General features: G+C 45.5%; 1 protein-coding gene across 1 annotated transcript in view; it reads left to right on the top strand.

Moving 5' to 3' along the window:
* The window catches only part of DOCK11 (dedicator of cytokinesis 11), an 82,368-nt gene that overhangs the window by 23,589 nt on the left and 44,278 nt on the right, over nt 1-14,501 (top strand). The window contains 20 exon segments of the mRNA XM_040571979.1: nt 504-678; nt 1,139-1,218; nt 1,785-1,868; nt 3,816-3,886; nt 3,888-3,954; nt 5,608-5,817; nt 6,354-6,476; nt 7,367-7,449; nt 8,492-8,614; nt 8,795-8,871; nt 10,008-10,115; nt 10,118-10,191; nt 10,293-10,367; nt 10,540-10,569; nt 10,571-10,633; nt 11,049-11,072; nt 11,074-11,173; nt 11,833-11,954; nt 12,390-12,476; nt 13,816-13,905. Of these exon segments, the coding sequence (XP_040427913.1) occupies nt 504-678; nt 1,139-1,218; nt 1,785-1,868; nt 3,816-3,886; nt 3,888-3,954; nt 5,608-5,817; nt 6,354-6,476; nt 7,367-7,449; nt 8,492-8,614; nt 8,795-8,871; nt 10,008-10,115; nt 10,118-10,191; nt 10,293-10,367; nt 10,540-10,569; nt 10,571-10,633; nt 11,049-11,072; nt 11,074-11,173; nt 11,833-11,954; nt 12,390-12,476; nt 13,816-13,905 (1,866 nt within the window).

The following is a 14,501-nucleotide window of genomic DNA, read 5'->3' as shown; positions in this document are numbered from 1 at the left end:
ACAGGATGTACTTCCCAAGTTGCATCAGATTTGCCTGGGCTTCTCATTAGAAAGTGCTGTCTAAAGGCCAGCAGAGCTCAGAAAATTGCATTGAACCACTTGCCTTTAAGATAGATGCCTCTCTAAATGTGCTGGAGTGCAAAATCACTGTGGACAAAACCAATTCCTGGTTTCTCTGGGTAAATATTAAAGGCGCAATGACATAGGAAGGAGCTTGCTTCTGTTCCTTAGTGCTGTCTGTGGTTCAGTCTGATTTTCTTCCACTCAGAACTGGCTACTGTGGAGCTGCGTACTGCTTGATCACTGCTGTAAAGCCCTTTGTGATTTACTGCAGGAGAGGTGCTGTGGCAAGGACATTCTTATATTCTAAGTTAGGTGATTTTTTTCCCTGTCATGGTATTTCAGTTCAGGATGCTTTAAGCAGAGGGGAGCCTTGCAGAAGGTACTATGCTGAGTTATTGAGGAAAGTTGTAACACAAAGCTTGCCCTTTTTGTTTGTTCAGTGTCCTAAAATGCGCCGCTATGCATTTGAACTCAAGACGATAGATAAATACAGCCACTATCTCGCAGCTGAAACTGAGCAGGAGATGGAAGAGTGGCTGGTAACTCTGAGAAAGATCATTCAGAGCAATACTGAGAGTTTGGTGCAAGAGAAAAATACTGTGGAGTCTGCACAAGGTCAGTTTATAAATAAACACCTACCTTCACCATTCTCCAGCAGGATGTGAGCAGTGTGCCTGTAGAAGCATATACTTTTCTTTTTGGATTAATAGCAAGAATTGTGGCTGACACAGGATATCATGCTGAATGGCTTAGTACAATGTAGACAATAGTCTGAGGAATAAAAGTGGAGAGAAACATGACCCTTCCTCTGGATGGGAAATCCATGGCAGTGTTTCAAGACTCCTGGAAAGTTGGATCTGTGCTGAAGTTATGCTTTGGAAAGACCTAGCAGGCTGTTAATAGTACACTCTGGTACTAGTAATTTATGGAAAAATCTTACATCCGAGAAGTGGAAAAGTCTCCATAAATTGTTTCTGTGCTATTGTAGCAAATAATTGCAGTATGCTTTCTGGCAGAGGGAAATGAAATGGTGCTCAGGCAGTTGTTTTGAACATCTGTTTTTTTGTCCTTGCAGATGATGAATCAAGTATGCAAGGAAAATCAGAAAACATCCTGGAGAGCCTAGAGAGAAGCATGCATCCAGAGCTGATGAAGGTATTGTGTTTGTAGAGATCGCTCTCCCAGCCCTATAGCTAGTTCTCTCCACCACATCTGTAACAGGAGTTTCCCTGTGCTTTGACTTCAGCTCTGAGCGAGCTGGGCAAGCACCAAGTGCTGCTGGGGTCTTGGGCATCTCACCGCCCTGTCTCCAGGATGGAGCTAGGGGAGCTCCATGGTTTGAGGCTGCATGGTGCTCACTCTTAGTGTGCGACCAATGAGGAAGATCCATGCTTACAGCGAAGGGTTGTTGTGGCTGGCACTACTCATTCCTGCTCCGCAGGGAAGACTATCCTGGCTATCAGTGCAGAGGGAGTTAAGTGGCAGCTGTATCCTGCATGGTCCAGAGCTCAGCTGCCTCCTCCTCTTTGCTCTCTCATTTAGCAGAGCCACATCACTTTACTCTGACTGTGTGGTGTTGGTAGATACAGCTGGGAAGCTTTGTATTATCTCATATATCACAAAGGGAACCTGAAAAATGTTTTGTTTTGCTCCATTCTTTCCAAATAACAAATGTTTGCCTCTGTGTGGCCAGGTAATATCATTGCTTTTCTTTGTCCTAGTATGGAAGAGAAACAGATCAGCTGAACAAACTGAGCAGAAATGATGGAAGACAAAACCTCTTTTCTTTTGACCCAGAAGTCCAGGTAAACATTCCCCTGTTGGCAAATGTGAGGTTTTGCTCCCTTGGCATCATGCCTACCCTGTTCCCTTGCATGGCCACAGCATTTGCCCGTAGAGGCAGTGTGTTTTTTGGTGGGTTGGAGAATAGGAGTGCAGCACATTTCTTTCAGTATGAGCTGAACAACTTAGATGATAGAAGGGCCTCCTTCCAGCTTTGCTGGCTTATGTGATGCATCTTGATGTTTCTGGATCTCGAACCCATCATATGGGCCTCTGGGAGGTTCCCATGGTGGGTCAGAAGCTTTAGAAGTGGAGACATCAATACACATCTGGAGGAGGGAGCAGTGATCTTAGAGACAATCGTAGGAGCTTACAGGGAGAGCCTCAATCTTCAGAGAGTTTTTAGATGTGAGGGAGGTACAAACAAAAAAACACCATATGCTGTTCTCATGCACCGGAACAGGGGTTCATTGACTATTTGGCTTGTTTTCTTCTCGGCTTTGACCTCTTAGCTGAGCTTTCTGCCAAGGCCCAGGTGTGGGATTTCAGTGGAATGAGCTGCAATTGTTAACATGATTTTAGAGAAGTTTTCCCAGTTGTTTCGTAGTTTCTGGTTCTCCTTCTGGCATTCTTTGGCTTGTCCACACCTGTGAAAAAAACATCCTGGTTTAACAAGGACATGTAATTAGTCTTTGAAAGGTTTGTAGGTTTTTTGTTGTTGTGGTTTTTTTTTTTGTTTGTTTGTTTTGAAGAGAAGCTTTGAGAAATTTCCTATATTTTATTCAGATAATAAAAATGGAAATATCATTCAGTGTAGCGTGCAGAGCATATGAGATGCTTTTTTCCTAACTAAACATTTTGGCTATATTTACTGCCCTCCCACTGCCCTCCCTACATACACAGAGCTCTTCATTATGGCGTGGGCCAGTCAGATCTGCTGTAACACTGGATATTCAAAATCACTGCCCCAGGCAGTATGGTGTATACTTGTGTGCTTGTATGCCTGGTGCTAAGGAAACTGGGAGCAGGAACATATACCTGCAATGCACTTTTCTCATGGAAGGGAAATGGGGAAAACAGTGGTAAGAGTTTCCCAGAAACAGATTAACAATTGCAGCCTATTTTGCTGAAATTACTTGTTTGTGAGATTTCAGTATCCCAAGTTTGGCATGCAGGTTTCTGCAGGATGTGAGGGGGAAAAACTAATAAGACTGTGCCAGATTGTCACTAAGAAATGTGCTGGTGTTTAGGAGTGTCTGGTAGCTGTGTGTCCCTGGTGCCCAGGAGAATGGGTATGGTGAAGGCTAAGGGTCTTTTTCTGGCTGATGGTATTTTGGTCATTTATGTGTCTGCTCTCTGAGGAGGGCAGACGTTGTGGCACAGACCAGCCATGGGTGTTCTGGGTTAGGAAGGAGGTGATTATAATGAAGGCTGTTTGGATTTCCCAGCCAGCTCTGCAGAGTCTTTGTTGTTGCTAACCATGCCAGTTATTGCTGTGCATCTAGAAATGCCTTCCAGTTCAAGATGTTGTTCACGATCCCAACAGCATGTGCCTTCTCTCTATTTCAGGCACAGGGACCATCTCTTAAACTAGTCAAATCTTCAAAGTGGAAGATTCTTTTCTGAGTGTAACGACGGCTTATGTTCTGCTTTCTTCCCCAAGCTCTAAATGGTATTTGGGAAGATCCCCAGGGTTACAGCAAAGCAGGAAGGAACTGAAATCATTCTGAGGTTTAGTTTTCTGTGCTATACAAACCAGATTGCTAAAAATTGATACATCCCCATGAATTCATGTCTTGAATACATTTGTGTAACATCACCAAATGACACTCATTTGTGAATGTCTTGTACTTTTTGCACCACCTAAATGAAAATGGTTAAGATAGTATTGGCTGTAATGTGATCCCTTAACATTATTCAGGTGTATATTTTCTTTTTTAATGAGACCATGTTTCTTGTTTGCTGTATAGAGGCTAGACTTCTCAGGGATCGAGCCAGACGTGAAGCCATTTGAAGAAAAGTGCAGCAGGCGCTTTGTGGTACTGCCAGGATTTGTCCCTCAACCTTCTCGCTCAGCTCAATGATCGATCAGAAGGAGGACCTACCAACGTAAGGAGAACTCTGGCATTTCCTGCTTTGGCATCTTTCTACTCATTGGCAAAACAAAACAAAACAAAACAACGACAACAGCAAAACTATTGCATGTTAATCTGGGTGGATAGAGACATCCCATTCTGCCATGAGCTGTGATGGAACCTGGGCCAGTGGTGTCTGCTGGCCCAGGGTCATTGCAGGATTTGTCTGCCTTGGTATTCTGGTGTTCCAAAATGTGTTTGGGTTTGAAAGTCCTGTTGTTGGTAAATGATTAAGCTCCATCTCCAAACCACTCACTGCTGTGTTTTATTTCATTTCCCCTAATGGCAAGGGATTTCCCTATTCTGAAACCTTCTCCCGACTCCCAGACCAACAGTGTTCACAGCCACTTTATTGTATGCATTTGTTATTGTGCCAAAGTTGTACCTTAGCCTAAAAAGCTCTTCCTTGTATTTTCTGAGCCTCTCAGGTCTGTAGACAGCAATTATATCTCTCCTCAGCCTTTGTTCTGCCAGGCTGAACTGACCAGGTCTTTTCTCCCAAGACAAGCTCCCTATTATCATGTCCTATACTTGCTGTGGCTGGAGTCAGCCCTTTATGCAGCGGTGCCCGGAGCAGCAGATAGCGTTGCATGTGAGAGGCAGCAGCACCAGCTGACCAGTCTCTGCTGATGGTACCTTGTCTGGTGCCTATTAGGACTGCAAAAGCCTCTTTGTGATGGTTTCACACTGGCAGCTCACAGTCCGTTTAGGATCAGTTAATACACCAGGCTTGTTCTTCTCAGTCACTCCCAGCAGATGAGCGCACCACCGATAGCAGAGATTGTTATTTGTACTTAATCAAGCCCAGCATTGGACCTAATCAGGACATTTTTAGTATTGATGTAATGCCTCTGAGTTATGTTGTAATGTCTCAGACACGCTACAGCCTTATCGCAGGCCTTCACTTTTTATCCTTACATGGACGCATGCCTGCTGGGATCTTTGAACTAAAAATATGTGGAACTGCTGCCACTTACGTTGTGCTGTCAAGGTCAGTAGCTACAAAGCAAGCTGAGCTTGGTGTGAGACAGCCCTCATCTGTAGAGCACCTCCTAGATGCAGCTTTTGCACATGTGGTTCCCCCAGCAGTGTTAGCCTTGTGTTCAAGCTTTCTAGCTGGGAGGTGCTTTATAACTTTGCTTCTGTGCCCTGGTGTATAGCAGCCAAGGAACGTTTTGTTAATGCCTTGCAGTTGGACTGTCCAGAGCTGATGGACTTGGGACAGTGATGAGTGAAGTGCTCTCTAGCATGTGAGCATAAACACTCTTAAGTTGCTTTCTTTCACATTACAAGGGATAAATAATTCACAACTCTAATTGATGGATTGGGGTAATCTTTCTTCATAATTTCATAGTTTATAATTTATATAAACCCCTCTACATTGCTGTTTTTTAAAGTAGCTTTGTTTAAATTGACTAGATCAAAATGCAAGATGATGAAGGGAAAAAGTGGTTTTATGTATTTATAGAAATAAGCATGGATTATATGAATCCTGGAAAATTCTGGTACACTAAACTAAAGGAACAAACAGATACGGAAGGCAAACCTAGTGGGAAAGGCAATGCACGTGAATATTCTTGAGCCAGTACCATGTTGTTGTTTTTTGACACATATATTCAATTTCCAGGTTGAGCCCTTTTTCCTAAGCTTGGCATTATTTGACCTGAAGAATAATTGCAAGATTTCAGCTGACTTCCACGTGGACTTGAACCCTCCATCTGTTCGTGATATGCTGCTGGATGCCTCCACATCTGGGGCAGAAGACAGCAAGGGACGTTCACCGGGAGAGAACCTTGTGCATGGAGTACCCGAGTCTTGCCTGCGCTACATAAAACGGGTGAAGAACTGACTTTGTCCTCTCATTCTGTGTCTCCATTGAGGTTGTGGCTGTTCAGTAGCATTGTGGTGTGTGTTACCCACTGTGTGGGCCAGTGCTCGTGAGCTGTCGCTGTGGACGGCCATGCCCTGTTGTGCGAGCCATGGTTTAAAAACTACTTGGAAAGATTGCCTCCCCAGACAGCCATCAGCCATCTCAATTGACCATATTTCTCTCACTTCATCTGCTGAAGTGAGAACAGGTCAATCAAATGGAAAAGCAGAAGTCAGCTTTTCTCTGGGGCTGTGGGGTTTTGTCATGTTTTGGTCAGTGTCTCAAGCTGATTGCCACTTTGGGCTTGGGTAGGCAAAGTACCAGCTAAAGTTTTTCAGAAGCTGACTGTTCTCCAGCCTTGCGAGCCCACATGGCCCATCTGTGGCAGCAGCCATAGCAGTGTCTGTGTGGACTGCAGCAAGGAATGTGAGACAACGGGGGCCAAACCCAGTGGTGTGAGTAGGGTGTCCCACTGTCTGACAGCCTACTATCTATTTTTGTAGGGTGTTTTCTCTGTGACCGACCCACATGTGGAGATCTTCCTGGTGGCCCGCGTGGAGAAGGTGCTGCAGGGCAGCATTACGCACTGTGCAGAGCCATACATGAAAAACTCGGACCCGGGGAAGGTATTGGATGGGCCCATGAGAGTATCTGCTTAGGGGTGCTCTCTGTTGCTGTGGGCTGTAGTGTGGTCTGAAACATGGGTTGTTTCTGCTGCTCTTTAGCTTCTTTCTGGCAAGTTCTGGTCTTCGTCCATTCTGCTACCTGTGCTGTTCCCAGGCTGGCATCATCTGGGCTATCCTGGGAGAATCAGCTCCTTCCTCTGGCAGGAGGCAGACAATTTTTAGAAAGAGCCAGGCGGTTGGAGCAGGAGGACTTTCCCCATTACACTGCAACAAAGCAGAGCCTGGTATGGCAGTGCGAAAGTAGGACACTTCATCCCCTGAGAAGGGGCCACACTGCTACATAGTGCAACACACAGCATCTCTGACTGGTCCTGCCTCACTCCCACTGGGAATAGCGATGTTTTAGTAGCAGCGGAACACAGGCTTCACCATTTACTCTGCTTGCCCTGCCTCTGTCCTGCTGCATGCATGATTGTATGGGGGAACTTATGCACATTTTGGTCAGTGAGGGGCCCTGGTCCTGCTGTGCATCAGCTCCACGTGGCATGCACAGAGAGTGATGCTGCCTTGCTGCAGCCAATCAAACTTAGTCCCCAGAAAACTGACGTGTGGAATACCTGGTATGTGATGGCATTCCCTCTGCGCTCTTTGTAAGCCACACAGCACTGTGCTCATGACATGTTTGTTACTGCTTTGCAAAAGTAATAAACGTGCATGGTGTGAAGTGACAAAAGATTTCCTATTGACTGCTCAGGCAGTGTTACGCCGTGTGCTTGCAAGGCTGTGCATTGTGGAATACAGAATGTCTTCTCCCTTCTTTCACCCTTTATTCTTTTTCCAGTGGTGTGGAAGCAGTGGCACATGCTCACCTTCTCTCTTGTGTTTTGCAGACAGCCCAGAAGGTCCATAAAGTGGCCAAGCAGGTGTGCAGCCGTCTTGGGCAGTACAGGATGCCCTTCGGCTGGGCTGCCAGGTTAGTCGCCTTGGACTGTGCTTTGGCTGCTATGGGAGCTGCTGCTGTAAGTTATTTGGGACACCATTAGGCTGAGTGGGCGAAGGGCCAACTTGCTGAAGTCAGTGAGGTTGCGTGGAAGCAACAGGGGGCAGAATCTGGCTCTGACTCCCTAGGCAGAATGTGGATTGGCCTGAAATACTCTATCTAGAATTAGAAACAAAATAATAAATAGTAAACAGTGCTGGGAAGACAGTAACCTTCCCGCTGACCTGCAGTTACTGATTTCAAGGCTGAACATTCCTGGAGATGGATTACCCTGTCCCATGCTATTGCGGGAATTGGTGTAGAAATTCCTTCCTGGCACCACGCATTCCCAGGGAAAGGATGAGAGTGGAGACCTCCTGGCCTGATGGTGGCAATCAGCTTTGACTCTGCTTTAATTAATGTTCTTGGGAATGACCACAGAATAGTGATCCTATTCCCTCACTGTTATCAGTTTATGTGACTGATAAAGTACATTAGTGGTAACTCCCTTAAAACTCACATCAGAAGGCGGCCCTACAGGCAAGTTCAACCCTTTGCCCCTGCCTCCTGTTGCTAATTGCCATTTGGTGGTGACGCAAGTGACAGTAATGATATGAGAACACCAGGTGATAGTCACGGTAAGCTGGGATTTGATGGTGTACAGCTTGCAATGTGTATTCCTGAGCTGGATTTTCCTGTCAGGAAAATACTTTACCACACAGTATTAGTGGAAGGGGATTGAAGGACATTTATGACTGCGGAATAGTTTTGGAGCTGGCCTGGGTGTGTATTTCTCACCTGGCTTGAGAGAAGAGAAGTGGATGATGTCCCATGCAATTCTATGTGACATAGTGCGTTGCAGACTGCGTGGGGTCTAAACACCACATGAGGATGGGAGAGTGATCATGAGGTCTGGAGGTGATCAGAGCAGTCACCGTCCAGCGAACCTCTTGTCTGATATACTCCAGACTGTCAAAGACCTCAGATGTCTGCATATTTACCAACATTTAGGAAGTGTGTCTGTTCTTTTCTGCAGACCAGTTTTCAAAGACTCCCAGGGCACTCTCGATGCTGAAGGAAAATTCTCACCTCTGTACAAGCAAGACAGTGGCAAACTCTCAAATGAAGATATGCTGAAGCTTTTAGCAGAGTATAAGAAGTAAGTGTAAGAGACTGGTGCAGAGGCTGAACAGACGTTTTAATATACATTTTTAAACAGTAAGTGTAAGCATGAGATGACAATTTCTGAAATACTCAGGAGGTAACAAAAAGCCCTGCTGATGTGTTCAGCACCTGAATTTTCAAGATTCATAGTCTTGTTCCTTTCTTCCTAATGCAGACCAGAGAAGACAAAACTACAGGTCATTCCAGCCCAGTTAAATATTGTCATCAAAGACATCCCGCTAGACTTCACAAGTAAGAATCTTGGATCTGAAAATAAATGCTGGTGGTGCTAGCCTCAGGAGTTAGCACTTATATGGGGAGTTTTTCTGTTTCATTAGCAAGAATATCATGGGGTTGCAATAAGAAATGAGTAATTTGGGACAACTGTTGACTTGTAACTCTTTCTGATGGATTCTTTGGAGGGTTGTGGTCCAAGTGCAGAGGTTTACCTGAGGGGTGCATTTGCTTTGCAGCTTGGTTGTCACATCCTAAATCTAAAGGAAGCCACCTGCCTTCTTTTGCCATTATAATTACACCAGGCTTATATAACACCAGAGGGCTTCACAAACATGCTCGGTGTGATTCTTCACACTCATGATGTGTTCAGTGTCACCCCATGGGCCTTTGCCAGCTCCTGTCATAGGTTCTGTGATCCAGTCCCCTATCCAAAAGGCTTTTCTGGCAGCCTTCATTTTATTTATTTATTATTTTTTTTAATCTTTGTGAACACCATCACTTGAGCTGAACTCTCCCTCATGATGGATGTGAGTCTCAGTGAATTAGGTGGGGATTATGCACAGGTATTTGCAGGCAAACTAACCATCAAGCATCTTTCTGAAGCAGAGAGTCAAGGACTGACATAGTAGAATCAATGCATTTTGAGAAGTCAGTCTCAAGTCATAATTTCAGTAACCTGTCTGCTTCAGTTAGGCTATTTGCATGATTTATAAAACAGTAACTTAACAGGTCATATTTCTGGGAGTCTCAGGTTAGAGGTCTTGGGCAGAGCAGCCATCACTGCCCAGATGCAGGTAGGCCACAAGACCCTTCAACTTTGCCCAGAGCTGCAGCAAAGTGCCACTTCTGCAGTCCTCTCTGGCAAGGAGAATGGAGCACCATGGTGCCTGTGCACCCGTCTTTTCTCAGTATTACTAATGCAGATGGGGACCTCAGATGTTGCGTGATCAAGGGGAGAATTTTCCCTTAATCATTTCTATGGGAGTGGGCCAAGCCCCACTGCCTGGTCAACACATACGACCCTCCAGCATGGAGAGAACTGAGTGCTCAGGAGCAATGGCAGAGTTTCAGACCACAAATTTCCTGTCACATAAGCTGTACTTCCCATGTTTCTGGTGTGTGTGCTCATCCAAGCTTTTCTTCTCTTCTAGATTGTGTCACAGCTTCTTATATTCCTATAAAACCTTTTGAGAAGAGCTGTGAGAACATTGCAGTTGAAGTGGAGGAGCTTGTCCCAGAAGTTGCGAAATACTGTTATCCTTCACTGTCTACAAAAACCACCTTTATGTCTACCCCTTGCATTTGAAGTATGAGAACCAGAAAGTGTTTGCAAAGGTGAGCAAACCAGAGAACAGCTGCAGGCAGACTTGGTGGGCTTTGGGGTGATGCTGCTGACCTGGAGCAATGGCTCATCTTCCTGTTCTCCCCCATTCCAGGCAAGGAATATTGCTGTCTGTATTGAGTTCAGGGATTCAGATGAAGCTGATGCCAGGCCATAAAGGTGGGTACCTGTTATTTCTAGGGAACTGGGACTGCCGTTTGCTCACTGCTGTGCTGTCCATATGCCAGCCAAGTTGAGCAGGACGGCAGAAAGCACTGAGTTGTCATGCTCGCTGTTTCAATTTGGTCAGCTAATTTAGGGTGGCAACAACCCTGAATCCAGTTTCTCATTTGTACTTCCAGTGTATATATGGCAAACCTGGAGGCCACCTCCCTGACAGCAAATGCATACGCAGCCGTGCTGCATCACAACCAGAGCCCAGAGTTCTACGATGAGGTAAAGCAAATGGTGGGAAATAACCAATTTGCTTGGGTGCTACAAAGCCAAGCGGCTTTTCAGGATTTTTCCAGGGCGGGGTGAAATATGGAAAAAGGAAAAAACAAACCAAAAACACCAGCCCTTTTCCCTTTGCACCTCAGTAGAAGGGCCCAGCAAAGTGAGAGACTTTGTCAATTTTTAATGCAGGTTTGTTTTCTGCTGTCTTACTGTCACGCTTTGTGCACTCCAATCACACACCCCCATTAATAACTAATGTGCAAATGTGATAAAAATGTTAGCCAGGAGTTATCTGGATGGGTAGGAATGTGTCTTGTGTAACTGCATAAAATGTAACATTTGTCAAATAAAATAGAACTTAAAATATTACTCCATGATTAAAAATACAGTCTTATCTATCATGATATCATTTTAGATTAAAATTGAGCTTCCAATTCACCCTCCATCAAAAGCATCATTTGCTTTTCACCTTCTATCATGTCAGCTGTGAAATTAATACAAAGGCAACATCAAAAAAACAGGACACCGTTGAAACTCAAGGTATGTTCACTGCTTACATTATTTCTGTTGGAGTTTAGGGGCCAAGATAAAATAAATGTAGACACATGAAATGTATGTCTAGATGCACACATGTAGCTTATCTGAATTTTCTTTTTGAAAGCAACCTAAGACAAATTGTGGGTTTAAACTGTGTATATTAATCTCATATTTTTGCTGCAATCTGACAGCTATTTCTGCATGTTCTTGATTTGGCTTGTGTGAATAGGACTATTGTCAGTCAAGTCACTAACAAAAACTTGGCACAAATTAAGGCCTCCAAGGTTGGTCCTGCCAACGCTAGGCACATGTAAGAGACTGAGCGTACTGAAGTCCCCCTGGTTGGGATGCTTCTCCTTCCCGCCAGTCCTCGGGCAACTGAAGGACCCTCATCCTTGTCACGGTGCTCACAGCTCAAACATCATTTCTGTTCCTCAAAACCAATCCTTATCTTGTTTGAGCACTGTCTGACTTTTGTTCACTGAGTCTTCAGGTAAAGTATGTTTTAGCAAGGCTGACATGATCGATCCCAGCCTGGTTGAAGCCACTTGCACTACTGTGAGTTGGATTTTCTTAGGGTGAGATGCAGTTCCTTTTGGAGCTTGAGCTAACCATGTATCACTGTGTGTCTGTTAACTTTGGTCCCTCGGTTGCCTCTGCAGTGGGGTACGCTTGGGTCCCGTTGCTGAAGGATGGACGGATTGTCACCCTGGAACGGCATTTGCCTGTTTCATCCAACCTTCCACCTGGGTACCTGAGTCTCGGGGACACAGAGTCACGAAGGGTAGGGCGGATATTTAAAATGGCTTAACATAAAGAAAAGCTGAGCTTTTGTTACCGCTGTAAGTCTTGCCTTGTGCTTGTGCCTCTGCATGGCTGGAAAGATCTTCACAGCAGTGTAGCCCCCAAAGCTTACTATTCAAAGGGGTGGGAGATGGGACACTTTCATTCCACTTCCTGTGATTGTATAGGTTGCAGATCATATTTCTGTGACAGGCTGGACTGGGCTGTTGTACATGGTGCAGCGCAGGACAGTAGGCATATGCTCTGCATGCATGTTCTCATGTGGACCCCTCTGCCCTGCCGTGGCTGCAGCCATGTCACTGGGGGTCCCCCGTTCTTCCACCCCAACCTTACCTTCTGAGCAGGTGTCTGCCCGCACAGAACCACCTTCTCTCCACAGTCTGAGGCCAAGTGCTTGAATGTTGTCTGTTCACAGCAGTCCAGCGTGGATGCAAAGTGGGTGGATGGAGCAAAGCCTCTCTTTAAAGTCAGAATCCACTTGGATTCGACCATTTACACCCAGGTAAGTCAACATCTTGTCCTTGTAGACTTTCAACACAAATGCAGAGGAAGCAACTGCTGCATCTCTGCTGCTGCTCTGCTGTAGGTGCTGTGGGAAAGAGGTACCCATGTTTGCAGAGCAGCACTGAGATACTTTCTGTAGCAGGGATTACTTATAAGGGTCTGCTGCTTTGTCTAGATTGATGAGACAGCTGTGTGAGTGAATGAGCCTGGGAGGTGCTGATGTTTTCTTGGCCAATTGTGCTGTAGCTGACAGGACAAGGGAAACATCTGAGAAAAAAAATGAGAGGCAACGGCACAAACTGAAGCACAGGAGATTCCGGCTGAATGAGAGGGCACTTCTTTACTGTGAAGGTGACAGAGCGTTGGAGCAGGTTGCCCAGAGGGATTGTGGAGTCTCCTTCTCTGGAGATATTTAAATCTGCCTGGATGCCATCCTGTGTAATGTGCTCTAGGTGATCCTGCTAACAGGGGGGTTGGACTAGATGATCTTCAGAGGTCGCTTCCAACCTTGGCCACTTCTGTGACTCTGTGAAATAAGCTGCTTCAATGATGCAAAAGAGAAAAGAACTGGTGGAGATGGGAGGTTTTTCCCAAATAATAGACTGTACATTGACTTAAAAAAAATAAATAAAATCTGACAACAGCCGACACTTTTCACAAGTGAACAAGAATCCTCATTTCCCTTTGAAACCAGTTTAGGCTGTTTTACCTAGTCCTCAAGTGTTCTGTTGACTTATGGTGGTGATGGACTTCCCCAAGTTTCATGTGATGTGCAAAGATCCCCAGCAAATGCTCCAGGGCACCTCCTGTCTGCACTGCTCGTGGGGAAATGTACTAGGCAGGGCTTGTTGTCCTGTGCCGGAGGGATCGTCTGCATTTACATTCACTGCAACTTGGTATAAGCATCATCTAAACCTGTTTTAGGTCTTACTGATTCTGTACAGAACTAAGAGCAGCACAGTATCTCTACAGCCTTTCAAATTGCATTCCCAGATGTGTTTCAGGGTTCAGTAACCCAGTAATTACATTTCACATTGGAAGAGGAGGGAGGGAAACAGAGAAGCACAGGAAGGAGCTGAGGTCTGCTTCAGATGGACTGCAGGAGGTCAGTGAGGCAGACAGCGAGGCAGTATGAAAGAGTCACAGCTGTGCTGTCGTCCTGGGGGGTGGCAGCTGGGGACCAGGAGTGCCACTGCTAGTGACAGGAGCCTTGCTAGAAATGTACATGCTCCTGGCTCTCTGCTGCAGGTCTGTCAGCAGTTTCATGTGTAAGCTGGAAAGTAGGGGCTGGTAAAAACAGAGGCTGCTGCACTGAACTTACTTTTCATCTCTTCCAGGACATGCACTTGCACAAATTCTTCCAGTACTGCCAGCTGGTTCAGGCGGGAGCTAAGGAAGTCCCTGGAGAGCTTGTTTAATACCTAAAGGTGAACAGTGCCTGTCAGTAGGTTTTGTTTGTTTTCTGGACCATCAGTAAATACCCAGAGCCCTGTTCTGTAGGAACACACACTCACTGCAGTGCTGGGACCAGTACATTGTGCAAGGTCCTTACCTTTGCTTACTGACACAACCGTCTGCTGTCTGTGTGCTGCTTCCTGCTGCCTTTCCCAGTAGAAGAAACATGTAGTCGGCGCTGCTCTGCCATGCTCATGCCAAACCCTCCTCCTGATAGGCTCGCACACTCCTCTGCTGCTGCCGTAGATCTGATTTAAACTTTTAAAACTGTAGCATGATTCCTTGGTTTCACAAATTTATCCATTCGAAACAGGATTATTTTTTTCAGGCTAAAAACAGATCTGTGAGATTGTAACTCAGTGAAGTTTGACCACAGATGGCCTGTGACCCAGACCTAGCTTTTCAGCACTCGCTGCAGCATGAGTAAGGGCCTCGGAGCAGGTCCAACAAAGCTTCTGTAGGGAATATATTTCTTGGCTGTTTACTGTCCTTGTTTCCTTCCATAACTGCCTGTTTTTGAGATTGCTGCTGTAGCAACAACTCCATTTCCAGTGGTGAGGATTTATCA

This window comes from Cygnus olor, chromosome 13 (genome assembly GCF_009769625.2).
Source record: "Cygnus olor isolate bCygOlo1 chromosome 13, bCygOlo1.pri.v2, whole genome shotgun sequence".
NCBI lineage: Eukaryota > Metazoa > Chordata > Aves > Anseriformes > Anatidae > Cygnus > Cygnus olor.
This window is presented reverse-complemented; position numbering and strand designations above follow the sequence as displayed.